We start from the raw sequence: 26,782 nt of genomic DNA on the forward strand, positions 1-26,782 counted from the left end.
GCTTTCCCTCAGCGCGGGTGGTATCAGCTTGGAGAACTAACATGCCACAGGCCAGGATGTGTCCTGTGTAGTCTGGCTCATAGAGCTCCTCCACTCGGCCTGTGCATCCCAGGAATCCTGCTAGGAAAGTCTCGTCCTACTCACAAGACACTCTCACCTGCACAAGGATAGGGAAAAGGATGGGGTAGTTATGCCTGGCAGATGAGTTGACCCCTCCAACACACACACACACACACACATGCACACATGGATAAGTATGTGCTCGCCGATAGGTACAGGTCCCACTGAAGAGCAGTGTCACAAATGTCACAAGACACCATTACCTTGCCAGAGGAAATCAGATTCCTTGGGCCAGGCTCTATGGAGACCTCCTCAGTCCCTGTAGGAAGTGAGGTGCAGTGCAGAATCAGGACACCAGACTGCCAGGGAGAGGAGGAAGAGTGAGAAGGTGCCTGCAGGGACAGTGGGGCAGCCCACAAGGCTGCTTTGAGCAAATGAGAAAAATGTTCCTGTTCCTCAAAGCCCTATACTGCCATCTGATGGAAAGTCACCCTAATGGTTCTGTACTTCCACGTTGACTGTGGAGTTGTGCAGTGCACAACCTGCCCAATGGTAAGGGGCAGCCCTGGAGGGGGCAGGGGCAGTATGAGAGAGAGAGAAAGAGAGAGAGAGAGAGAGGAGGGAGGGACACACAGGCCCAGTCAGGGAGGTGGAGAAAGCAAGTTTGGTTACAAGGCCTTGGGACCCAGCAGACCTATGTCCCCTCTGTCACTAACTGTGAGAACTTGGGGAAGTTACTGAACCTCTCTGAACCACTATCCACTGATTTGGAAGATAGGGGTAATAGAAACAAAACCTGGATGAGCTGCCCTTAGGACTGAGTGAGAGGATCCCTGCAAAGCTCAGCTTGCCATGAAGTAAGTGCCTGGCTTGGCGGACATGGCAACAAGAGCAGAAGCAGACACAGAGGGAGGGAAAGGGACAGGCCCCGGCTGCTCTTGCTGGGTGGACAGAGTTCCACTGACTTGTTGAAAAGTCGTTTTAACTAAGAATCAACAATCTCGTGGAACCTGTGTCACCAGTGGCCCACTTCACCAGGCTCAGAAGACCCTGAGTGTTTAAGGGCCCAGGGCAGGGGCTCCTCCTTCAGCCAATATCGTTGAGGCTGCGGGGAGCATCTGCAAGGCCTGTAGTCAGGGGACTCAAGGCTCACACAGGTTTGCCTCTCTGTTCCCGTTCCAGGCCGAGCCTCTCTTGCACCACCTCCGCTGACCCCCCCCCCCCCCCACAAGGCTGTAGCGACTTCCCGAGCCAGAGGCCAAGTGCAATGCGGCGGCAACGGGCATCCGTGTATCGCAGCGCCCCTTGGAGGTTGTCCAGGACCCTAGATCTGCAGTTGCCAAGTTCCTACTTGGGCCCCCCACAAGTCCCACCCAGCGTTTGATGTCCACGGGCCCTCCCCACCTGCACTCATTAGACATGGAGGATGGTCAGACTAGACCAAGGGCAGAGGCAAGACAGCCTCCACTCACCTCCCAACACCCAGGCCCAGTCCCTGCAGATGGTGCTGACTGGGCTGGGCTGTGGGGCTGATGTCACACAGTTGGGCAGGTGTCTAGGTCATATGCGAGCTCCCTTCATTTTGTAGCCCCTCCTCCCCCTTCTTCAGTGACATTAAGGGAAAGTCCACATTTCTTCCTCAGGGGCACTAAAGGCCCCACCTCCTCTATCCAGTTTTATATCTCCTGCCCCACCCAAGGGGAGCCCTCAGGCCTGAGCCTTCAACACCCCCCCAGCTACATTCCACCACCTTCCCTGCAGTGCAGCCTCTCCCCTCCCCCGTCAAACTCATTGTCGGTTAAAATATAGATTCCCAGGCCCCACCTCAACCTCTGGCTTTGAGGACAGGAATCTGTATTTTTAACAAGCTCCCAGGTGATTGTTAGGCTTCAGAATCCTGACGATCCACATTCCCATTCAATGCAACAGCGGTTCTCAAACTTCAGCAGGCTTGTTAAAACAGATTGCTGGGCCCCACCCCCAGAGTTTATGATTCTGTAGGTTTGGGTCATGGCACCTGAGAGTTTGCACTTCTTGGCAGGGGAGGTTGGGGTATGCTGATGCTGCTGGTTGGGGACCACACTGTGAGAACCACTTCTTTAATAATACATTTAGGAGAAGACCTGTTCACCTGTGTGCCAATTCACTTGTACTTACCTTATTTTCCACATAAAGTGAGATTCAGAAAGGTTAACTCACTTGCTCAAGGTCACACAGCCAAGAAGAGCAGAATTTGAACCCAGGCTTTCCTGAGCCTGGAGGCTGGACCAGCACTACCCCCTGTGGTGGCTAGTTATCACCTCCCAGGAATTTATGTCATCTCTAGAAGTCAACTCAGCATTCCCTGAAGCCTGATGAGGTGCAGAATAGGGTTTTGAAGCCCCCCTCTCCCGCTGCCCTGGATTCAGGGGACTTTGCTGGGTGTCAGCTTCTCAACCCAGAGAGTTCATGAAGAAGGGACAAGGAAGCCCATTCCTCACGTGGCCCTGACCCCTTGTTCCTTCACTCCCACTCATCCCCTCAAGGAACATATTGGGAATGGAGGGTTAGCTGACTTCTCTCTAATTGGGTCCAGGAAGTTTCCTGGACAGAGAACCAGAGACCAGGAGAAAGGAAAGACATTCAGGCACTGCAGGCAGAGTAGGATGGAGGCGGGCTGCCAGGTTGGGAGGAGAAAGGGAGGATCCCCGGGCACCTGTCAGTGCTGCCCAGACAGGTCCTGGGTGGAAGCCTGTCCTTGGGGGCAGGGACACACAGGTCAGGCAGCTGGGGATGGGGTGGAGAGTTGAGCAGCAAATCCTACTAGGGTCCTCAGGTGCAGGACAGTGTGGTGAGGAAAATAACAAATCTACCTTGACAGGAGGGCTGAGAGGGGGCCTGGTGAGCCAGGCCCTCCTTTCCTCCTGTTATCCACCCACCTCTGCCTACCTCAAACCTCGGCTTCTCCCTCAAGCCCCACCTCTGTGGTGGCTGGAGGCAGGGGTCAGCAGCTGCTCTGAACAGTGATTATTCTCCTCTGCCTTTTCCTCACATTGGACATCTTCCCTAGCCCTCAATTACTATAGGTCCTCTTGGGGAGGGGAGCACAGCCCTGGAGTCAGAGGTGGGGCCCCAGGGGGAGTGAATCTGAACCCTGAAGCCAACACTGAACTCATCGGGTAGAGAAACAGGACCAAGTACTAAAGACCCATTGAGTCATGCTTCCCTACCCCAAACGTTCACTGAGTGCCTACTGCATGGCAGGCACTGTGCCAAGGTAAGCCCTGAGCTACAGCGGTGAGCAAAGCCCAAGGGACAGGGGGTCGGGGACCCAGGGGAGGCCTCCCTGAGATAGTCAGAGAGTAGATCTGAAGGAGGAACGAGAGCAAGCCAGGTGAAGAAGGGGGGAAACAACTTTCAAAACAGAAGGATCAGCAAAGGCCCAGGTGGAAGGAGAAACAAGTCGAGCTAGCCAAGCATGGAAGTGACCGCGGAGGATGAGGCTGGGCGGGTGGTCAGGGACCACAGCCAGGAGCTGAGGTGACAAGTCTGGATTTCATCCTAAATGCTATAGGATGCCCTGAAAAGACCTTAAACAGAGAGATGACATGTTCCAAGTTACACTAAAAAGATCTCTCTAACCTCATAAAAAGTTTAAAACTATATTTGCATGGTAAAAAAAATAACATCAAAAAAACAGCTAAAACATTTTTTGAAAAAGTAAAGTAGGAGGAATCACTTTACCGAATATTAAGGCTTAGAACAATAACCAAGGCATCATGGTGTGGGCAAAGGGAAGGATGCACAGAGCAGTGGGACAGACTAGAGAACCCAGAAATAGACCCACATGAGTATGCCCAACTGAATTTTGACAGAGGTGCAAAAGCAATTCAATGGAGAAAGAACCTTTTCAACAAATGTGGCTGGAGCAATTGGATGACCATAAGTGAAAAAAAAGAAATTTGCCCTAAACCTCATACCTTATACAAAAATTAACTCAAAATGGATCATAGACTTAAATGTAAAATATAAAACTTAGACAAAAATGTAGGAGAAAATCTTCAGGACCTAGGGCTAGGACTAGGGGAAAAGTTCTTAGAGTTGGCACCAAAGACATAACCATTAAAAAGAAAAATTGATAAATGGGATCTCATCAAAATTAAAAAGTTTTGCTCTGGGAAGGACCCTACTAAGAGGATGAAAAGATAGCTACAGACTGGGAGAATATATTTGCAAACTACATATCCCACAAAGTACTTTTATAGATATAGAATATATTTTTAAAACTGTCAGGACTCAAAGGTATAGAAAAAAATTCCAATTAGAAAATGGGCAAAACACATGAACAGACATTTCACTAAAGAGGATAAACAGATAATTATTTGAACATACATGAAAAGATGTTCAACAGCATTAGCCATCAGGGCTATGCAAACTAAAACCAGAATGAGATATCACAACACACCTATCAGAATGGCTGAAATAAGAAATAACATTAACACCCAATGCTGGTGAGGATGCGGAGTGACCGGATAACTCATGCATTGCTGGTGGGCATGTAAAACGGTACAGCCCCTCTGCAAAAGAGTATGGCAGTTTCCGGCAAAACAAAACATGCACTTACCATATGATCCAGCAACTGCACTCTTGTGCATGAAATGAAAACATGTTCACACAAAAATATGAACACGAATGTTCTCGAAGCTCTGTAAGAGCCCAAAAAACTGGAAAAAAACTCAAATGTCCTTTAAGAGGTGAATGGTTAAACACAGTGGTACATCCATACCGTGGAAGACATCTCATCACTAAAAAGGAATACACTATTGACACATGCAACAATTTGGATAAATCTCAAGGGAATTATATTGTGTGAAAGAAAGCCAGTCCCCAAAGGCTACATATGATTCCATTTATGTAACATTTTTGAAATGACAGAATTATAGAGATGGAGAACACGTTAGTTGGTGCCAAAGGTTAGGGAGGGGAGAGGGAAGAAGGTGGACATGGTTATGAAAGAGCAGTAAGAGATGTCCCCGTGAGGGAACTATTCTGTACCTTGACTGTGGTGGTGGTAGAGGAATCTGCCCAAGTCATAAAATTGCATGGAACTAAATACACAAACACACACACAGAGCTTCTAGACATCAATAAGAAATAACAGCAAAACAAATATGTATATAGCACATATGTGGCAGGCACTATTTTAGGTTTTTCCCACGAATTAATTCACTAAATCCTCATGACAATCCTATATCATCTCCACTTTACAGGTAAGGTAACTGAGGCACAGAGATTAAGTAACATGCCCAAGGCCATATAGCTAGTAAGTAGTAGAACCAGAACCCAGCAGTCTGGCTCTAGAGTGCAGGCTCTTAAACTCTGTATTAAACCCACAACAACAGAAGACCCACAACAGAAGAAAAATTCACAGAGCATTTAAACAGTAAAGGGAAATCAACTGCCTCCCAAACTTAGGGAAGTAGAGAGAAACGGAAGGGAACTACAGAGTCCCTGCATCCCTGCCCCCAGAAAACCAGCCTTCTGTGGGCCTCATCTGTCCCAAATCGGGCAAGTTTAGCCACTGTCACACCCCACCTGGGCCAGAGCACAGACTCCTCCTTCAACACAAAAGACCAAGCCTCGCCTTCCAAAACCTATCTCTCTGCATCTACTCACCCTAGGAGGCACTGGGAAGGAAGGGAACCAGGCAGAAGGCCATGCCTCAGCTTTAGCAGGGAGACAAACACGAGCATGCCAGGTGAGGTGTGGGGCAGGTGGGCACAACTTTTGAAACAGAGGACTGAAAGGGAACAGGAGGTCCCCTCCCTTAGTCCATCTCCCCCTTGAAGACCTCACAAACTGTCTTCCCACTACCCCAGGCTGGGGCAAGGAGAAGATGGGCAGATCTGGTGAGGGCTAGACAGGGTTGACAGATCCCGCAGCCATGACCCAGGAGACAAAGGACTCAGCATAGGGCCACTAGAACCACCTGCTCCCAGCCCTTCAGGCCTTCAGGCCCTTTGGAAAAGCTCCAGCCCACTGAGCCTACCTATCTCCCTTACCCTCAAGTCCTGGTAGGCCATGGGCATATGTTGGGTATGAGGAGGGATGCAGACGAAGGAAGCTATCCCAGTTTCCTGGACTCCCCACAACAGTCCTACAGACTAACACTTCATTGGACAGGTGACTTCCTCCCTCAAATACTGTATTAGGCTATTTCTGTTGATTATAAAAGAATACTTGAAACTGGGTAATTTATAAAGGAACTAAATTTATTTCTTACTGTTTCAGAGGCTGGGAAGTCCAAAGTCCAGAGAACATGTGTAGGGAGGGCCTTCTTCCGGGTGAGAACTCTCTACAGGGTCCTGTGGCAACCGGGGTATCACATGGCAAGAGAATGGCCTGAGAAAGAGAACTAACCTCATTTGCTCTCCTTTTGAAGCCATTAGAACCATGCCCATTACTCCATGAATACATTAATCCATTGACGAGGGCACAGTCCTCACAGTCTAATCACCTAAGGCCTTACCTTCCAAATCCTATAATTGGATTTCCCACTCTCAGTACTGTTAAAATGGGTGTCAAGTCTCCAATACATGAACTTTGGGGGGACACATTTAACCCATAGCAGATGCCTACCGGGTAGAGAATGCCAGCCCTGCAACCCTATAATCTTTTCCTCTAGTTAATCTCAGTCTGACCACTCCTGGGAGGAAAACAGAATCATGTTAAAATGTAGATACAGATATGCACAAGTACATGTAGGCACATGCATCTTTGTACAAGCAGCTATACACACCCATCTCTGTGCCAGAGAATAACTCTGAGGCCAAGGCCTCTAGCCGCTGCTCACCTGTGTCTCACCTTAAACAACACACCCCCTTATAAAAAGAGCTCCTGCCTGAGCCCAGCCCATGGTGGGGTTCAGTCAGGGCTGGCTCTCCTTCCTCAGAGCTCAAATACTAAACTGGATGAGGCTGAAAGGGAGCAAGGAACACAGGTAGAAAGGAGATCGGTGCTCAGGGCTGGGATTTTGTTTCTGGGTGGGGGAAGAGGAAGTGTTCAAAGACTTAAACAGAGAATGTTTTACCCTGGTCAGCTCTTTCTGTGACAACTCAAATAACAACTGGCTTTGGACTGTTAGAAATGGGCTGAGGCAAATTGGGGGGACCATGTGGCTCCAAACTCTGAAGAGTATGAAGTAGAAAAGAAAGCACAGGACCCAAACCAGACCCCCTGGAAGCTTGTAGAGAGCAGAGCAATCATTTGATTCAAGTCATCTTTTTATTGGAGGAGCCTGAGGCCTAGTGGAGGAAAATGACTCTTGCAAGTCACAAAGCAAAGTGGTAGCAATATTGAGACAAGGACCAAGGTATCTGGATTATTTTCTTTCTTCTTTTGCAGCTGGCCAGTATGGGGATCTGAACCCATAACCTTGGTGTTATAATGCTGTGCTCTAACCAGTGGAGCTAACCGGCCAGCCCAGTGCTCTTCCTACTACTTCCTGCACATGGCATTCTTTTTTTTCAACTTATTTTTTATTAGCATATTCATTGTTACAAATCATACTTATTCTTTATGCCCCTTATCCAACCCCCCTCCCCCTCCTCCTTCCCCTCGCCTCCCCCTTTCCTTCCCCACCCCGCCCAAACCATAGACTTGTTCTCTCCATCTGATAGATGAACTGTTCCTCTGTTGGTTTGTTGCCTTGATGATCTGTCCAGTACTGAGACAGGTGTGATCAAGTCCACCCCCCTATTATCGTAAATCAGATGCTTCTATTACTCTGGAGTGTGCTTTGTGGAGAGAGAGAATCTCTTCTTTTTTTTTTTTTTTTTCCCCCTTTGGTCTTTGGTCCTGGGTGCTTTGTGCTCTTGTGCCTCTCCTTGTGTCATTGCAGTTGAGAGTCTGGCGTGCCACCTGTGTGGTGGCTATGACTGCTGCTTTAGAGATCAGCTGCTTTTGCAGCAGCCATGGCAATTGCAATGACTATGGTGGGCTACCGGTATGAAAATGGTATTATTGGTGTGCTCTTTACCTGGGTGCGGCTGAGTTCAGCTTCCCCCGGCTCCACACCTCAGGACCCCGACATGACATTCTTGATCACTTCCCAAATGGCCTTCCCTCCACAAGACAACTGGTTGGAGGGTGCTTCCCACACATCAAGTGGAGGTTTACTTTCTGGTTCATTCAGCACTGTTGTAGGCCTTGGGGATAGTAATCATAATCCCTAAATCATAACCATTATTATAATAATAGCATCCAACATTATTGAGCCCTTACGGTGTGTCTCCTCCGATCCTCATGATATCCCTGTGATGCAGGTATGGCTACTAGCCCCATTTTACAGATCAGGAAACTGAGGCTCACAGAGGTTAATTAATTTCCCCAAGGTTAAACATCCAGGAAGTGTCAGTTTAATCCACTTCCCATATTTATCACTTCTTCCTCCTTGTATATCAGTGAACAAATAAATATAATTTCAGATACCATTAAGTACTATGAAAAAATACAGCATGGGGAGAGATAGAGGATGATTTCAAGGATGGGTCTCTCTTGATCTCTATGAGAAGTAAAGACACTTGCACAGAATCCAGATGGGCAAGGCACCCGCTGTGCCAAGATCTGAAAGAAAGGCATTTCAGACAAAGGGAACAGTTTGTAATTTTTCCCCAAGGATGATAGGAAGCCACTGGAGGGTTTAAGCAGGGTGGTGACATGTTTTGCTGTGTGGTCAATGGATTGTAGGGGGTGCCCAAGAAAGAAGCAAAAGAAAAGATTTGAAATTTTCTGGGAATTTGACAGTGATGGGGGAGGAAGGGAAGATGGGGTAGGACTGGGAAGAGAGCAATGAGATCCTCTCTTTTTGCCCCCTATACCCCAAGGCCCCCCTCTCTAACAGGATGGGTGGTCTTTGAAAATAAAGGACCCCTAGTCCAGCTGGGCCCACCTGTTGCCCTCCCACTCTTGCCTCATGGAGTCAAGCGGCCTTCGGGGAGGGGAAGTAGCTAGGGTCTGCAGAGAACAGGAGAAGGTGTCCAAGATGGGATTTTTGCCTAAGACCATCATTAAGAGGAAACTTTCTTTCTGCCCCAGGGGTCACTTTGTTCCCCACTGTTCTCTTCCAGGAGAGGACTGGGTGGGGAAGAATTCCCCCCGTGTCTAAATCTCCACCCCTAGAGACACCACATGCCCCTGTCTTGGTTGGGAAGTTCCTCCTCTTGTCCCACCACAGTCCCTCTCCAGGGCTCTGAGCGGGATTGCTTAGGACGGACGACGAAGGAGACGAGGTGGACTGAGAAGAAGCAAGTTCTATGGACTGTTCTCTTCCACCCCACCCCTTTGTCTTCCTGCTCCTGCTTGGCTGAGCCCAGACAGGATTAAGCATCTGGGGAAGGAGAGGTGGGATGTGCAGTCAGCTCCCTTGGTGACTAGAGGAACTCCCTTTCCCTTTTCCCCTCCCACTCCCAAGACGCTGAAGAAGCCAGAGAAAAATGAGAGCAGTATTTCTTTCCACAAGCCCTTAGCCTCAAGCCCGGATTGGCTCCTGGGCCTGTAGTTACTGGCAAGGCTATTTACGAGTGCCCCTCAGGGCCCCACTCCGCCCTATCCTCTCACTGAAACTATCCTCTCACTGATAGTTTCACGTATCTGAATCTATCCTCCTTCAGAGGATAGGCCCCACTCCGCCCTATCCTCTCTAAGGACCTGGAGGGGCTGGTCCTGGATCTTGGACAGCAAGGTGCTACTCCGAAGCCGTAGGACCCATTAAACCTCAAGGCTTTCTGGGACACAGACCCTGCACCAACACTGGTCGGCCCCAGAATAGATCCTGGCACACAATGGAGATGGGATGAATAGTTTGTGGATGAAAACTCCAAAAATCAGCCTGTTTTGAGGCCTCCAAAAATCAGCCTGTTTTGAGGCCACACCTAAAAACCTGAAAACAGGCTTTAACATTAGGCTCCACTCAGGGGTGATTCCCAGAGAGGCCACTTCACTCGTGTGTCGAACACCTGCTATGTAACATGTCCTGTGTGAGCCAGACCCATCAGCTGGAAGAATGAAAGTGGCATGACCTTAAACATGACCTTTTTGCCCCTCAGTTTTCTCCTCTGATAAATGGAGGCAATACTACTTCATAAAGCTGTAGTGAGAATTGCTGAGAATAAGACTTATGGAAGTAGTCCCAGTAGGTGCTTAATAAGTGGTGAGTGGTGTTACCGTGGTTGTAATTGGTGAGGTGTGGTGGACAGATGATAGGCCCATGGTAGCAAAGCACTGGAGGGGCTCCAGACCCCAGCAGTGGGGCCAAACACTCCCAGAGCTGCAGAGGTGTGTGTGTTGCGGGGGCTGGGGGGGGGACTGACTTTTTTAGAGAATCGAGTGCTTCCAGCAAACCATCCCATTGTTCCTCACTGCCCTGTGATTTGCTCACATGTACTGCCTGCTACTCACAAGTAACCTCTCCTTGGGTAGGACGCAGCACAGATGTTTGCACCTCTCCCTTCCCCTCTCCTCTTAGGGTTTCTGCTGCCTCCTAGGCTGGGGCCCCACTGCCACCCTCAAGCCCTGTGAAACCTCAGATCCTTGAATTTTTCTGTCTCATGAAATATCACTGATTTTCCTTGGGGAGCCCCCTCTGTACCTTCACGTGGCCTGGCTAGAGGGCACGCTAAGACCAAGAGGGGACTTGAGACTCCAGGGTCTCCCCTTCTTGTTGTTTCCCCACCCCTGCAAAATTACCAACCTCCCTCCAAATTGCCATGGCCTCTGTCAGGGTTCCGTGGTCCCCACCCAGCCTGGCCCCCCCACTGGCAGGATCCCTGCACGGAGCCTGAGAGGCCGACAGCACCCTGGGAGTTGTGATGTCCAAGGGCTCTGAGCAGGGCATGAGCGGCAGTGCCCAAGCTCCTTCCCAACAGATACATCTCCCGCAGACCCAATGTGTGTCTTCAGACACATGACCCTCCACTGCCAAGCCCACGGCCAAAGCCAAGAGCGCCAGAGGCAAGGCAGTGGGCCAGTTCAGGGAAGCAGGCAGTTTCCACCGAAGCCTCATTTTCTGTAGGGCCTTGAACAAGTCCCGTGACCCACTCTAAATACCATTCTTGTAGGATTGCTAGGGGGAGCAGCCGGCTAGGGCCTGGTGCACAGAGGGTTCTCGATCAATGGCTGCTGTTACCATCCTTACTGTACAGGCAGAGTTGCCAAAGGCAATTGAGCCCCTAAAAAGGCGTGGGGGCCCAGGGCTGGGACCTGTTGATCCTCTCTCCCCCAACAGACCCACAAGTTACTCCCACACGCACTTGGGCTCCCACCTCAGGTGCCTCTCTCTTGGGAGCTGCCACCCACGCTCCCCTTATTGCCTCCGACCATCTACAGACACACTCTACATCTGCTCAGAAATATCTGGTATTTATTTTCCAATATTTTGATAATTTTTTATAAATTGATAAGTGGAATGAAGGGGAGTATGTGGGACCCCAGTCCTGGCCTTGGACTCCTGATGAGAGGTGACAGTATGAAAACATCTTCTCACCTACAACTTCTGGCCTGCTGCTCTGACCCCTTTTATCAACCTTACCTAAGAGTCAGGTTGGGGCTTTCTGATGATCTGTGGTGCTCCCCTAGAGGGGACTTCGGGCATCCTGTTTCAGGGACTGAACTGGGTCAGGTTGTGGGACGGTGTGGGTCCGGCTCCGGTGCCTCCGTCTGTGCCTCTCCTGCCTGTGGACCAGCTGGCGCAGTTGTTTCCGAATGGCCCATAGCACCAGATACACTTCCCGCAGCATTTCAGCCTCCGGTGTGTCCAATGGGGACCGGGTCCTCATTTGGGAGGCGATTGAGGCAGAACTCACAGATGACTATAAAAGAAAGAAAGTGTGCATGCGTAAATAGCTGGGTCCAGGCATAAACCGCTGGCGAAATGACCTGCAGAGAAATAGCAAAGGGCTTGTTTAATTCTACCCCTCCATCAGGCCAGATTGGACACCACCTCCTCCAGGAAGCCTTCTCAGGCCGCATTAGGTGGTCGTCATCTCTGCTCTTGTGTTCGCCCCCATCATACCACATTTCATACACTATTTGTTCTGAGTACTGGTCTGTTATCTGCTAGAATGCAAGCTCCTGGAAAACAAGGACCGTGTCTGACCCACCTTTGAGTCCTCCCACTCAGGGTCTCATGGAGGGTGTGTTAAGTGAAGGGGGACAGAATGACACCCCAACCTCTGTCTCAAGCCCGGAGCTCTCTCCTGACCTCTAGGCCTGTATATCCCACTGCCTCCTGGACACCTCCATGCAGATGTCCTAACAACATCTGATCTCATCTTGTCCCAGCGCCCTAAACTTGTTACCTTCTCCCCTACATCTGCTCTTCCTCCTTCATCCTCCATTCCAGCGAATGTCTCCAGCCTGCCTGCCTTCTCTCTCTCTTTCTCCCTATTACCTCCATCCAATCAACCACCTGGCCCAGCAATTCTACCTCCTAAGTATCACTCAGATCCATTCATTTGTCCCACCACAGTCCAGAACAGCTTTCTCTCTTAGCCTGGACTACGTCAGTGGAGCCAGGGGATCTTCCTGTCCCTCTGCTAGTCCCCTGCTAACCCTGCTCCACAGGGCAGCTCGGTGAACCTTTTTTTATTATCATTAATGCAATAACACTTTATTCAAGACCAAAATAAGTTGACTTGGTAGCAACCTAGACATTTCCCTTTTTTTAAATTAAACATTTTATTTTGAGATCACAGTATCATAGTCAGGGTATTGACATTGATATAATTCACTGATCTTATTCGGATTTCTGCAGTTTTACTTGTACTCATTTGTGGGAGTTGGGGGGGTTAATTCTACAAAATTTTATCACATGCAGGTTCACGTATCCAACTACTACAGTCAAGATACAGAACATTTCCATCATCACAAGGACCCCTCATGTTGCCTTTTATAACACACCTCCTGTCCCTCCCCGTTAAACCACTAATATGCTCTCCATTTCTGTAATTGTTATTTCAAGAATGGTAGAGGGCTGGCTGGTTAGCTAACTTAGGAGAACATGGTGCTGATAACACCAAGGTCAAGGGATCCCTGTACCAGCTAGCCGCCAAAAAAAAGAAAAGAAAAGAAAAGAAAGAAAGAAAAAAGAATGATATGTAAGTAAAATCATACATACAGTATACAACCTTTTGGAATTGATTGTTTTCACTCAGCATAATTTTTCTTTCTTTTTTTTTTTTTTTTTTTTTTTTGGCAGCTGGCCTTCATGCAGCATAAGTCCCTTGAGATTCATCCAAGTTGTTGCATGTGTCAACACTTTGTCTCTTTTCATTGCTGAGTAGTATTCCAGGGTATGGATATACAGCAGTTTAACCATTCACCCACTGAATGACATTTGGGTTGATTCTTGCTATTACAAATAAAAATGCTATGAACATCCACATACAGATTTTTGTGTGAACATAAATTTCATTTATCTGAGGTAAATGCCCAAAAGTACAATTGCTGGGTCATATGATAATTGCACGTCAAGTTTCATAGGAAACTACCTTACTCTTTTCCAGACTGGCTGTACCATTTTACAACCCCACCAGCAAGGTCTGAGTGCCAGTGAGCTTTCTAAATCAAAGTCTGATCATGGCATTTCTTCTGCTCAAATGTCTTCATGGGCTTCCATTGCTTTTAGGTCCAAATCCAAATTCCACAGCTTGGCCACCCTCCCTGTATGAACCAGCCCTTGGCTCCACTCTGACCGACACATCTCAGACTAGCTCCACACACACCTGCTATTCTCTCTTCATGGAATGCTCCTCTCACTCCCTTCGCCCTCCCCTAGCAACCCCTGCAAGCCAAGATAATGCCTTCAGGTCTTGGCTTCACCCTCATTTCTGTCAGGAAGGCCTTCCCTGACTCCCCAGGTCTGGATGAGATGCCCCTTCCCTGGGCTCTCATTTCACACCCTTTATGATACTGAACCAACAATGCCTGTTATCTTCTCCATAGTCCCTCAGGTCTGGGTAAGTCTTGTTCACTGTTGTATCCTCAGTGTCTGGCACAAAGTAGAGGCACAGGAAATAATTGTTGAACAAATGTAGTGGAGGGAGGAATGAGTCACTGTGGGTTGGGAAGGGTGAGAGGGGTATTGGAAACCAAGGGATGGGCTAACCTTCCAGCTGCACAGCTGCCAGCCGGTCTGTAGGGCAGAGACCATGAGCGTGGAGACAGACTGGACAGCTGTCCGGGGCAGCCACAGCAGGGATTGGCACTCATGGCCCAGCTCCAACTCCGTCACGCAGGGCTCAGCCTCCTTGGGGGACTCATCCGTGTGGGGGAGCTTAGCCTCTGTGGGGCACTCAACCAACTTGAAAGTCTCAACCACCTTGGGAGTCTTCTCCACCCCCTTCAATGCAGATTTCTTGGAGCCAGAGTGTCCCAAAATGGGTGGCTTAGCTTTGTGTCTCCAGCCAAAAACCTAAGAACCAAGACATGGAGAGAAAAGACAGAAGAGAAAAGAGCAGAGACACAGTCAGCAGAAAGGAAGGCACAAGAGGGACAGGGTTCCTTCCCCTCAAGTCCCTCCCCAGCTGTCTGATCCCCACAGGAGGCCAGGAGGGGAGAGAAGCCACATGGTGGGGGGCTACTGTGACCAGGATTCTCATCCGAACACATCCCGCACATCCCAAGGGCAAGACATCTCTGAAACTCACCCAGCAAGTAAACTTTTGCCAAACCCTCCTAACCCATCGGAAGAACCTCATGACCACAGTTTTCTGTCTCGGGATGACAAACGCAAAGTAGGGGGCAGAGCCGGCATTTGGTACAGTGGGGGTGGGGTGGGGAGAGGCATAGGCTGCAGACCAGTGGCCGCCACCCAAAGGGTGACTCTTTGTGGGAGCTGAGACCCTTTGTGGGAGCTGAGGAGCTTCAAGCACAGCACTAAAGAAAGAAATAGGAAATACAGGGGGGAAACTCCCCCCAGCGACTTATCCCAGGCCTTTCCTCCCCTCCCTGGGACAGGGAAAGGAGTCCAAGTGCTTGAGAACCTAGAGTGAGGGAGAGTTCCAGCCCATTGTGAGAGCCTGCCTGGCCCTGACCCCAACCCCAGGCCCTTCCAGAAGCCGATCCTTTATGTCCTCGGCCCTTCTTCCCCCAGATCCAGGAGAAGGAAACTAACATTTATGGAGTATGGGGCAGCATTTTCCATGTAATCTTCACAGCAGCCCTTCAAGGTAGGTATTATTGTCAGTGCCATTTTACTAAAGAGGAATCCGAGATTCAGAAAAACCGATGAACTTGCCCAAGGTCATAAATCAAGGGAGCTGTAAGGCAGGAGTCCAACCCGGGTCGGCCTCCAAGTATCCAGCTTCTCCACAGTCCCCTCTGGTCCGGGGGCCCCTTCCCTGCCTCCCAGGGTCTTGCTAAGGCTGCGACTGCTGCTTTCTCCCCTTCCCCACTAGATGGGGCCCGTCTCCCTCGCTGCCTCTTCTGCCTGGAACCCGAGGCTGCCAGGGAGGGGCCGGCTCACCCACAGGGCCTGTCTTTAGCCAGCTGGGGGTGGAAGCCACGGCGGCCGGCCAGGCCTGGTGAGGGCACCATGTGCCTGGGGAGCCTGGCCCACACCCAGCCCTGAGACAAGGGGCCCATTCAGTGCCCCCTGCCCCGCCCCCAAGCAGCCACCCGGATCCAGCCCACAGAGGGGACACGCTGGGAAGCTGGGGGTGGATCCTGCGCAATCATTGAAGGCCTCATTGTTTCCCTCCCCCCACAGCACGTGGGCAGAACCCCCCCTGACCTTGCCTGGCCTGCCCCTTCCCGGGACCCAAACTGCCAGCTCTCTTTTCCTGCATCTCTCCTGACCTGTCTCCACCACATCAAACCTTCCCAGTCTGGACAGAGTTTCCAGGGCAGTTTCAATGGCTGGTGCAGACCCCCAGTCTTGACACAAGCAACGAGATGCCAACCTCCAATTTCAAGTTTCTTCAGAGTTTTTAATTATAATTATTATTTTAATAACAACCTGAATCCCAGAACTTCCAGATACTGTCCATACTCCCTCCACTGGGCAGAGAAGAGGGGGCACTATGAGGGAACAAGGCGGGGATGGGATGTCTGCCAGGGAGGCTCCAACTCCCCCAAACCATCTACTGCTGGGGGTCCCAGAACACTGATACCTAGGGAGGGAGGAGGGGGGACCAGGATCCCTTGGGGAAGGGGGCTCCATCTAACACCCAGCCCTGAAGCCCTCCCTCCTCCATCAAGGCCTGGGGACTATGGTGAGGTGGGGGTAGAGTGGGGGGACAGACCGATGCAGAGCCTTGAACTCCCATCCCCGGGGATCAGGGCGCATTAAAGCTGCATAGGAAGAGGGGGCAGGCAGCTGGCACAAGGCCTGGCAGCCATGGCAGCCCCCAAAGGCACATTGTGAGGGAAGGGAGGCTCAGACAGAAGGCCCATTGGGTGCAGGGGGCCCAAGCCGTGGGACCCCCGAGGAGGGCAGCTGGGCCAGCTGCTCTGGGCTGGCCAGGGCCCGCAGCAGTCCATTCTCCTGCTCCAGTGCGGCATTCCGCTCAGCCAGGTCCCGGATCTGCTCCTTCAGCACCTCCACCTCCTCCCGGACTGCAAACATGAGGTGGGACTTCACCAAGTCCTGGAGGCCCGGGGACAGGCAAAGTGTCAGGGGTGCCTGGCCACCCCAACCTCACACCCCGCTCAGTGCCTTGAGGACCTGGGTGTGAGAGATGCCCCTGCGCCCAAACAATGACGGGCCACTAAGGACGAAGCAAATCAGGGAGAGGGCATGGGCAAGGACATGGGATGGAGGCAGGGTCAGGACTCAAAGACAGAGGTGGGGGCCAGCGGCCAGGCCAGGGGCCAAGGGAAGTCAAGGATTGAGGTGGAGATAGGAGGTGACAGAGGACCCAAGGGAGCCCAGCAGGGAGCAGCGGGTCAAGGAGCTGGGAGTTAGTATTCCCTAAAAACGAGGGGAGTGGGGTGGAGCAGAGGGACTGCTAAAGGGGGCTGGGGCCTCTGGGGACCAAGACGGCTTCTCTTACCATGGCTTGTTCAATCTTGTTGTCAATGCCAACCAGGCTTCCGGAGCCACTGGAGGGACACAGGGAGGTGAGAGGTGAGAAGGAGGAGCCAGGTGTCTGGCCAGCCCCACCGGCTGCTGCTGTCCTGGTGCAGCTTGCTCAAGCAGCTGTGGCCTCATCCACAAGCCCTCTTCCCGCAGCCCTGCACCCACGCCCCTCCCGTACCTGTGACAGTAGAGAATCAGGGAGAGGAGGGTTTTGTCCATCCCCCGGGGGGGTGAGGGCCGCTGCCCAGGTCCCCCTAGGCCCCGGTGGGGAAGGGGTCCAGATGCCCCTCGGATGGGGGATGCTCCCCTAGGGGAGCAAGGAGAGGAGACACAGCCCCTTTTTTGGGGTGGCCCCGGAGCTGTCCCTACCACTCGGGTCTCATAAGATGACACCAGGGACTTGACAGAGACCCCTGGCTGGGCCATCCCTCAGGGCAAAGGGTCCTCAGCACCCCCCCCCTCGGCAAAGGGAGAGTGCTGTATTGAAGGGAGTGCCTGGGGGGCTCAGCGCCCCCCAGGCAGTGCGGGGTCTAGCTGGTGCCTGGCAGGCAGGGAGGAGACAGTGCCTAAAGGGTGCTGGCCTGAAAGATATACACAACCCCCCAGGGCAAGGCCGGGCTGCTATTGGCTCCTCAGGGACACAGGGACCCCCCCCATCGGCTCCATGGTGGGCGGGAATTCCCAGACACGGTCAGTGCCAGTGTCCCCTTCTCACCCTGGCACTAATCCCAGAGTAGAGGGGAGGGGGCTGGCGGAGGGAAGTCAGCTGGTGGCTGGGGTTGGGGGAGGGCTGTGGGGCGAGAGGCCTGGGTTAGGGAGGGGCATGGGCGGTGAGAAAGAGCCCCGTCCTAGGAGGCCTCTTCCCACCTCTGACCCCATACTGCACCCTCTGGACTAACTCGGGCCTCCCTCAAGGCCTCAGGAAAGGGAGTGGAGGTGGTGGGAGTAGAGTCGGTTCTGGCGTGTTTGTGGTCTTCCTTGCACGGTATATCCGCCTTCCCCATATGCAATGCCTGCATCAGGGGTTACCCCTGGGGCCTGTGCCAGAGGGTCCCCTACCTCCCACAGTGAAGGAAAGGAGGAACGGGAAAGGTTACCATGGCAATGGAAACAGAGACCAGAGACCAGAGCCCTGTGGGATAAACACAGTACAGCCTATGGATCTGGGGCCAGGGTCTGGGATCCTGAAGGGAGCAAGGACTTGAGAACAGGTAGGAAAGTGAGGCTGGAGATGTGGCATTGGAAACAGGAGCAGGGGCTTTGAAAAGAGAGCTGGGAGGGGGATGACAGGGAGTGGGAAGCAGGTTTGTGAAGCGCAGTTTGTGAAGTGGCCACCAGAGGGCAACTCAGGCCTGGATCAACAGCCCCAGGCCCAGGCTCCAGGCTGGCTCCAGGACACTGGGCTCCCACGCGGCCCCAGGACCTGGCTCTCCCTCAAGACCCTCTCTCGTGGCCCAGGGCCTACACAGACCTTTGCACCCTGCCCCATCGTCCAATGCTCCTTCTCCCACCACTCAGGCCCCAGGCCCCTGCCTCTCCCCTATGGCCAACACCCCTGTCAGTTTCTGCCTCAGCCCCTAGGCCAGGCCTCCGCCTTTGCCCTCCTGTGCTGCAGGGTCACCAGTCCTGTCCTACAGCCCCCAGCTGAGCCCTTCTCAGAGCAAGGGCCCCAAATACTCTGAATCCCATGCCCGTGCTCCCTTGTAAGCCCTCCCTCCTGGCTGTCAGCTCCAACTTGCTACCCTGCGGGGGGATCAGCACTCAATTCAAGGTGACCCTTAGATGAGGCCCTGCAGCCAGAAAGAGAGCATGAGGAAGCTGGGAATTTTCCACTTCCCATCCAAGCTCTGGGTGTAGAAGGCGTTGACAGGTGGAGTGACCAGGCCTAAGAGAGCAGGGCAGGGTGGGGAGGGGGAAGGACACCTGGGATTCCTGGGGTAGCAGGGAGAGGAGACGTTTAAGAGCAGAGGGAGTGCCAGCCAGCTGGAGGGTCAAAGCAGTTTTCAAGCTATTTCGAGCTGTGACACCTGGGTGGAGACTAGGCCACCACAGAAAGCCCAGCCACCCCCTCCACCCCCCGTACACACAGAACCCAAAAAGGGGCAGAGATACAGGAATAGGAGTGCTGGCCTTGCTTGGCAGACACTCAGGTAAAGATGCCAAGGTAAGTTGTTCATTCTCACCAGAAATAAAGGAATAATACAACAATAAACATTTGTTGGCTGACAGATGACTATCTCCTGTTTTCCTAGCGCAGTAGAGTTCCTCACTGTACTTTCCACTGTGACATTCTAACATTAACACTTCAAGCCACCAGAACTTTCTGACAACCCTAGCCCTCCTTTTGAGAACCCTTGAGTGAGGGCCTGAAAGCACTGTGCTAGAATTCCTGGGCAGGGTCAGGAGCAGGAAGCTTGGGGTTGGCCAGACAGGATCAACCCTCACTACAAGCCCAAAAGCAACTTTGTGTGAATTAGAACATGCCCCCTTCTTCAAGACACTTATTGCCATCTTCCAGAAAACTGTCTTGACTTCAAGCATTGATTGTGACTTAGCATTGATCGTAACTTCAAATGTGAGTGTCACCCCCTGGAGTTGGGCAGTGCATGAGACGCACACCTGGAGGAGACTCTAGCCCTGCAGGGCTCTTGGGTCCTGGGACGAGGACAGCCCTAAGGACTGGTATCCTCTTTGAAGGTCAAATAAAACAGCCTCAAAATGAAGATCAGATGAAGAAGCTGGACATCTGGGAGAGGGAAGGAGGTTCAGATCCTGGGGACAAGGGCCAGCTCTATTCCCTCAACATGTTGTGAGGAGCCCCCAGGAGCTGGGCCTGAGGCCAACAAAGTGGCATCCGGCTGCCCTGTCTACACTCCCTCCCGGATCTGTGGTGCCTTTGGGGTGGGGCCAGGCTGGGGAGCAGGAAGGGGGCTGGCTCCTTGCCTGCTGGGGAGAGCTGTCCCTGCCTCTGTCCTAGAGAGAAAGGGCATCCTAGAGACCAGTGCCACCTACCCATCTCTTGGGACACAGGCATTCCAATGGGAGAAGAGAGAGATCATGCCTTGGGGTCAGACCCAGGCTCTACCGCAGTCCAGCCACTCACTAGGTGGGTGACCTTGGGCAAGTTTCTAAATCCCTCTTCTGGATCTTAGATTCTTCATCTGGAAAGTGGGGACTGGGGCTGGCCGAGGTCAAGGATTCAGATCCCCTTACTGGCCAGCCACAAAAAAAAAAAAAAAAGAGAGAGAGAGAAAGAAAGTGGGAAAGTGGGGATCAGGGGTTGCTTTTAGGATTACATGAGATAAGAGGTGGCACCAGACCAGAGGAGGTGCTAAATAAATGTCCCTTTTTTCCCCCAGGTCCTTGTGCTCCATTCCCTATAATGCCTGGATTACCCAGGCCAGCCATCCATCCATCCATCCATCCATCCATCCATCCCCTTATTCACACCTTAACCAAATACCTCCCACCTACCAGGCCAAGCTGGGGACAGGAAGGATATTCCAATCCAGAAGCACTCGATTCACTAGGTACTCTCTGTTTTCCTATTCCTAGATTCAGGGATTGGTCAGGTATCCCCAGCTCCCAGCCTGGGATCCAGGAATTTAATACCCCAGCCCACTTTCTCTCTCAAAAGGGAGGTCCCATGCCATGTGGACCCTGTTTTCCTGCTAGCTTGACCAGACAGGTGAGGTGGGGTCTACACACCCCATTCCTGGGGGGGAAGGTAAGGGTTGGCCCAACCCAAACCCGCTGGCCCAGCAGGGTGGGGCGCGAGGGGCTGGGCTGGGTCAGAGCCCCAGAGCCTTGGAGCGGAGCAGGATAAAGCAGAGGCTGGGAGCCGGACCGGTCAGACTGGGGTGTGTGGAAGGGGTGGGACAGAGAGAGGGAGGGAGGGGACAAACCAAAAGAATAGAGCTGAGGAGGCCTCTGGAGGCAGAACCCTCTTAAGAAAGAGAAAGCAGGAGGCTGAGCTACAAAATCAACAGGGTTGGGGGAGGGGCCGGGAGCCCTCTTGCCAGGGAACCTCCCAAGTGGGATGGGGAGAGGGTGGGAAGTGCTGAGAATAGCAGCCACGGGGGCAGGTGACTCTCTGGCCCTGGCCGACCTCACACCTCACACATTCCTGAGAACTCAGAAGCTGCCCTGCCCTGCCCTGCGCTGCCTGGCACCAGCCCCCTCCCCACCAGCTCTTCCCTCTGTGATCCCTGCTCTCCCTAATGCCTCAGGCCCCTTTCTTTCGTGGGCCTCAGTCCCCGATTCTGGGGGCTGGCATCACATTAGGGGAAGGCAGGAAGGAGTGACTCCCATCTGGAATGGGTCCCTCCAGCACCCACTTACGAAGTCCCTCCCCTAATTTCCTTCCAAACAGGAAGTCCCTCCCCTCGAGGGCCTCACACAGGAAGTCCCACTCCTCCCTCCAAAATAAAAGTGGCAACTCCCTAGCCCTTCTCCTAGGTTCCTATCAGTCCACAGCCAGAAGCCAGCGGCCAAGCTATCTGACTTGCAACTTTGTTCCTCCCTTTTCGACTTGCTGACATTCCTACGAGTGTTGAAACCTGGCCCTCGAAACAGGAAGCTCTGCCCACCCTGCCAACGAACAGGGCATTCTCCCCTACAGGGCAAGCCCCAGAAAGTCCTGCTCTCCTGTGCTGTCCCAGCTCCCTGCTCCCAGATAGCTATCCTGGCCACGGTGTGGCCATGGGAGGGCTCAGCCCCCATGGTGTTCCTGGGTGCTGGCCACAGCCCCTCACGGTGCAGAACCTTAGGGCAACGCTTTATTGGTACTAGAAGTCCTAGGATCCTAAAGTACTCCATATAGACTATGAGGACTGTAAAGAGTCCCATTCCCCTCCTCAGCAGGGGACAGGGAGATGGAACTGGGAGGAGACTGATTCCTATTCTCGTCTCCAGCACATTTGCCAGTGGGTTCCTGGGGTTGGCCAGATGATCTCTAAATCTGCAAGAGCTCTGGAATTTGACAACAATGACTCCCTTCAAACTCTAAAAAAGTCTCTGACTTGACAGTCCTCAGCCAGCGAGTCCCACCCAGCTTTCTCCACAGAGAGGGAGTGGGTCCCAAATCAACTCTACCCAGTGGTTATGCCCAGGCCAGGCTTCTCTGTTTAAGTCTGTCCTCTCCAAGTTCAACTTGGGGGAAGGACACCTACAAGGCAGTTATATGCAGCTATCCCAGGTGCTGGGTGGGGAGCCTCAGCCTCACATCCCACTACGCAGAGCCCACCTACCCGTCATCATCGCTGTCCAGGTGACCACTGATGGCCAACATGGAGCGGGCCAGGCTGAAGCTCTGGGCTGCTGCTGCTCCAAAGGGGTCTGGAGACTTGTGAACCAGACTGGCATCGGGAAAGAAGTAGAGGGCTGGAGAGCTGGGGCGAGAGTCAAGGGGGGGCACCTGGAGGCAGAGAGGTAGGAAAGAGAGAAAGGAACCAGCCACCTTATAACTTTCCTGTAGTCTACGTCCACTTCCACATCCCCCACTCTCTGCCAAGACCCCTAGTCAGAGGCTACTCAGAGAGTGTCTGTCTTCTGTCACCTGCCTTCTTAATGGGACTCAAATGTCACTTCCTTAGAGAAGCATTCTCCCATCATTCATTAGTCCACTGAACTATTTCATTTTTTTATAGCACCTAACATTACCTGAAATTAAAGTATTTATTGTGTCTCCCCTGCTAGAAGGTAAGTTTGTTAAGCAGCTATTTGTAGAATGAATGAACCTTCAGAAACTGCTCCTCCACCCCCCACCCCACCCCCGCCCCAGCCTCACCCCCCATCCCAGCCTCTGCTCTCAAACTTCTCCGGACTCAGGTGAAGTTCTGCTCCTGCTCTCTGCCTTGGTTTCAGGGGAGGCGGGGGCTGGGGGGGGGGGTTGTGGAGATGGGGGGAGGCGGAGCCTGGGTGTGGACCCACACAGCCCAACAGGCGCTGGGGGCGGCTGCAGAAGGCTGCAGAAGGCTGCAGAAGGGCGGGGGCGACAGGAACAAGACAAGACGCCTCTGTGAGGCCCCGGGAGGCCCCAGCTTCTCGGAAAAGCCAAGAACAGAGAGTCCAGGGTGGTTAGAAGGACAGAGGAGAGGAAGGGGGCCCAGGTGGTGCTCCCCCCGCCCTTCTCCACACCCCCCACCCCACCCCAGCCTCGATTAGAGGCAACTGAGAGTGAAGAGGCATAGGGGACTGTAGAAGAGAGACAAACTTTGGGGCAGGGAAATAACGACACACTTGCATGCACACAGGAAGCCATCGGGACATGCGGGAAGGAAGGGGGCAGGGGGGCACTGAGGAGAGAGGGGCAGGGTCTGCAGGCCTCAGGGAAGCTCAGGCAGGGCTTAAGGACAGAGAGAGCAGAGATGCTGGCTGCAAAGGGGGATTGCTCTGGAAGAGTTTCGGGACAGGGACCAGTAAAGGAAAAAGCATCTTCTCCACTGGGGTAGGGACCCAGTGAAAAAGCTCAAGAAAAGGGGGTAAGGGGACATGAGAGATGTGAGCTTGAGGCCAGGACAGGGTAGGGGGAGCCGGTCCTGACCAGTCCTGACAGGGCCCAGACATCCAGTCTCAGGTTATTTTTATACTGCGGTTTGTGCCCAAGGCCAGGAAGGGGAAAGTGTTCTCATCCTCACACTCCCTGCCTTTCCTCCAGCAGTCCAAGGTGTTATTTTCTCCTTCAGGACAGAAGCCTCACATCCCTGGCTGCCCACCCCCCACCCCAGGGACCCAGGCATCCTGCCCCCAGCCCAGACTTGTTCCTCTTTTGGAGACAGGAAGCAGAAAGAGAAAGGATTTAACTCCTCAGCTGCTTCCCACCTCTCTCCCACTCCACGGTGGCCACCCCCAATAATCAATGCTGGAGAGGCCCAGATGCAGGGAACTAAGACAGACAACTGGGGGTGAAAAGGACAAACCAGCAAGCTCCCCTCCCTGTACTATGTTCCCCCCTCCCAATTCCTAAGTTTCTCAGAGAAACGTGGCTTGGCAACAAAGCTGGAGATGGGGCTGGGATGGGTGGCTGGTGGGAAGAAAGAAGACCCCCATGTTCAGGATGGGACTGCAACAGAGAGACTTACAATGGAAGCCTACCTTTCACTCCTCCCCCCAAACCCAGGTGGCTCTTCCCCCAGGGGCCCAGCTACCCAGCTGGGGCCTCCACTCTCACCACCTAGAGCCTGAGGGGGTGAGACCAAGACACAAGGTGCGGGCTAGGTGAGGAGGCCTCAGAAGCTATGGGCTATATATGGAGGTGAAGGCCAAAGAGAAAGAAAGAAGGTGCAGAATGCAGGGAAGAGGGAGCTTGAGCGAGAAAGCAAAGGAGGAGGAATAAATGTGATAGGTGACAATGACGTGACAGGTGACAATGGAATGGGGAGAGGGCAGGATAGAGGTTAGGCCAAGGCTGAGATGGACGAGTACAGCCTCCCCAGGCATCTCCCCCAACCTGGAACCCAGCTCTTACCTGCCCTGTCTCCTCAGGAGCAACAAACTCCATCCTCAGCCGTGTGGCCCCATCTTTCCTTCTAGACAGGGGAGAGGTCCCTGCTGTGGAGCCCCCAGCCTCCACTTCCACCCTCAGGGAGGGCAGGGGCGTGGCGGCCTGGGATGTGCCCGCGCTATCCCCGGTCCCAGGCTCTGGGAGGCGCTGCTGGGGTGGGGAGGCTGACAGCGGGGGTGTCTCTACCTTGGCCTTGCTGGGCACTACCAGCTGGCCTAGCCCCCCGGTTAAGGAGCGGGCCTGAGGTCCAGGGGATGTGGGGGGTGGGCGGAGCCAGGAGGTAGGGCCCTGAGACAGGCCTGGCGGTGGGGTAGGGGCGCCCAGGCCCAAGCTGGCCAGCTCCAACCTGGAATCCAAAGATCTGCCCCCGGTACCTCCCGAGGCCCCTCGAATTCCCTCCAGGAGCCGGCCAAAGCTCGGGGGCTCCAGGTCTCTCTCATAAACATCCACACACGTCCAACGACCTCTGCGATAAGGCTCTCCCAGGCCATGGGGTAGCTTCACCACCCGGAAACGGGAGGCGGGGACCCCAGGTGGTGGTGGGGAGCCATTCCGGGGGGTGCCCTTGCCCCCTGGATCAGGGATGGGCTCCCCATTGGGCAGACGGGGAGGGGGCCCGGTGGGGGCCGGCAGGGCAGGGGGATCTGAATCCCCTGGGCTCCCTGGGCCCTCATAGTCCGTGGTGACACTGGTGATTTGGAAGCTACTCTTCTTCTTGCCCCCACTCATTGTCCCTAGGGCTCAGGACTGGGCCAAGGTAGGGGATGGAGGGGGCGGGGTCTCCTTGAAGGGGCTCAGGCACCCCTGGAACAGGGAGGCCACATGGTGGGGGCATCAGGGCCCCTGGGGACGTCTGGGTCTGACATGCGGGAGGTCCCTGTGAGAACTGGGGGTGCCTGGTAGGTGAAGAGAAGACAGGGTAGGGAAGGCAGTGGGAGGGGGGGCGGGGGCAGGTTTTTCCTGCTGCTGCTGTTGCCGCCGAACTCCAGAGCTGAGTTTGCAAACTGGAAAAAGAGAGAGAGTGAGAGAGAGTGAGAGTGCGTGTGCACTTGCGCGCGCGAGAAAGCAGTGGGCAGGCCACCTCTGGGGCTTCCTCTCTAGGAGCTGAACCGGGGAGGAAGGGGAAACCGCCAGAGACCCAGAGACAAGAGACAGGCAGAGATGACAGAGACCACAGCAGAGGGGACGGACCCGAGAGCAGGAAGAGGCAGCTGATACCCAAAGTTGGGCATTTCTTGCCTGGGATTCAAACTCACAGGACCCAAACTGTCCCAAGAGTGTGGGCTCCAGGGCTGGGCAAACCCAGGTGAAGCAGCTCCTCGACCTGGACCGGCTGCCCAGAGGCCTCTGCTGGGCCTCAAGGCCCCCACACCCGGGCTCCCACATCCCCCGGGCAGGCCCTGCCCCACCACCCCGAGCGCCCCGCCCAGCCCAGAGCCCTACCTCTCGGGCCTCGTCCACTGAGCTGAGCCGGGGGTCCCCGTGCCTATGATATCGGGATGTCCTTTCCCTGTGGCCTCCTGGCCCTGGGCAGTGGGGGGCACACAGACTGCGATCAGAGGCTGCCCAGTCCTCTTCGGGGGCTGCACCTCACCCTGCGAGGCATCTCTGTGGAAAGTTTGCTCTCCAGAAAAGGAACCTGCACCTCCTCGATGGAGCCCAGACGCGGCCTCTGAAGCCCCAAGGGTCTCCCAGCTGATGTGGGAGAGGGCGGCTCAGCCCCGCAAAGCTCCAAGTGGCAGTCGGCCTTGGTGGTCTGCACAAGTGCGTCTCCAAGTCTCCTCCTGCGTGGCCCCACTGGGTCTGTCTCTCTGCCCCTTGGCTGCTCTCAGCCTCTGTCTCTCGGTCTTTCTCTTTCTGGGCTGTTGACAACCCCCACACCAGGAAGTCCTGCCTCCTCGGGCCTGCTGACTGCTCCTCTCCTCCTCCTCCTCCTTCCCCTCTTCCTCCCCTTCCTCCTCCCTCCCTCCCTCCTGAGGCTCCCAGCCAGCTGGCCCAGGGCCAGGTCTGCCACAGCCGCTGCTGTAGCAGTTGCTGCTGCTGCTGCGGCTCCTGGGGCCCCAAACAGATTCCCTTAACCCCACACCTGCTGGGCCCTAGCCCTGCTCTTCTTTGGAGGGAGGGGCTGGGGAGGGTGGAGAGAAAGGGGAGGAGTTTGCAGG

The 26,782-nt window shown here is 53.6% G+C and overlaps 2 protein-coding genes across 3 annotated transcripts; both read right to left on the reverse strand.

Moving 5' to 3' along the window:
• Positions 1-11,503: 11,503 nt before the first annotated feature.
• Positions 11,504-14,808, reverse strand: SPACDR (sperm acrosome developmental regulator). The gene is made up of 3 exons (XM_063089377.1): positions 14,745-14,808; positions 14,204-14,509; positions 11,504-11,906 (listed from the first exon to the last, which is right to left on the reverse strand). Exons 1-3 carry the CDS (start codon positions 14,793-14,795, stop codon positions 11,670-11,672), a joined length of 594 nt encoding a protein of 197 aa, XP_062945447.1. The 5' UTR covers positions 14,796-14,808; the 3' UTR covers positions 11,504-11,669.
• A 1,196-nt stretch (positions 14,809-16,004) lies between these two features.
• On the reverse strand, positions 16,005-26,545 carry TSC22D4 (TSC22 domain family member 4). 2 transcript variants are annotated; one of them, XM_063089376.1, is made up of 6 exons: positions 26,266-26,545; positions 26,064-26,146; positions 24,585-25,624; positions 22,366-22,532; positions 17,091-17,139; positions 16,005-16,684 (listed from the first exon to the last, which is right to left on the reverse strand). In XM_063089376.1, exons 3-6 carry the CDS (start codon positions 25,347-25,349, stop codon positions 16,475-16,477), a joined length of 1,191 nt encoding a protein of 396 aa, XP_062945446.1. In that variant the 5' UTR covers positions 25,350-25,624; positions 26,064-26,146; positions 26,266-26,545; the 3' UTR covers positions 16,005-16,474. The 2 variants fall into 2 exon arrangements, with proteins under 2 accessions (XP_062945446.1, XP_062945445.1); XM_063089375.1 differs by having other exon boundaries at positions 26,064-26,545.
• Between the last annotated feature and the right edge of the window lie 237 nt (positions 26,546-26,782).

The sequence above is a fragment of the Cynocephalus volans genome, chromosome 3 (assembly GCF_027409185.1).
Source record: "Cynocephalus volans isolate mCynVol1 chromosome 3, mCynVol1.pri, whole genome shotgun sequence".
In the NCBI taxonomy this organism is placed as follows: domain Eukaryota; kingdom Metazoa; phylum Chordata; class Mammalia; order Dermoptera; family Cynocephalidae; genus Cynocephalus; species Cynocephalus volans.

Excerpts from the sequence above, each read along its gene's own strand:
- SPACDR (XM_063089377.1), bottom strand. The coding sequence starts at position 14,795 with ATGAGGTTCTTCCGATGGGTTAGGAGGGTTTGGCAAAAGTTTACTTGC. Across the intron at positions 14,510-14,744 it reads GGCAAAAGTTTACTTGCTGG|GTTTTTGGCTGGAGACACAA; the intron begins GTGAGTTTCAGA and ends CTTGGTTCTTAG. Across the intron at positions 11,907-14,203 it reads GGCAGCTGTGCAGCTGGAAG|TCATCTGTGAGTTCTGCCTC; the intron begins GTTAGCCCATCC and ends TTTCTTTTATAG.
- TSC22D4 (XM_063089376.1), bottom strand. The coding sequence starts at position 25,349 with ATGAGTGGGGGCAAGAAGAAGAGTAGCTTCCAAATCACCAGTGTCACC. Across the intron at positions 22,533-24,584 it reads CTCCTGAGGAGACAGGGCAG|GTGCCCCCCCTTGACTCTCG; the intron begins GTAAGAGCTGGG and ends CTCTGCCTCCAG. Across the intron at positions 16,685-17,090 it reads ACAAGATTGAACAAGCCATG|GACTTGGTGAAGTCCCACCT; the intron begins GTAAGAGAAGCC and ends CCGGGCCTCCAG.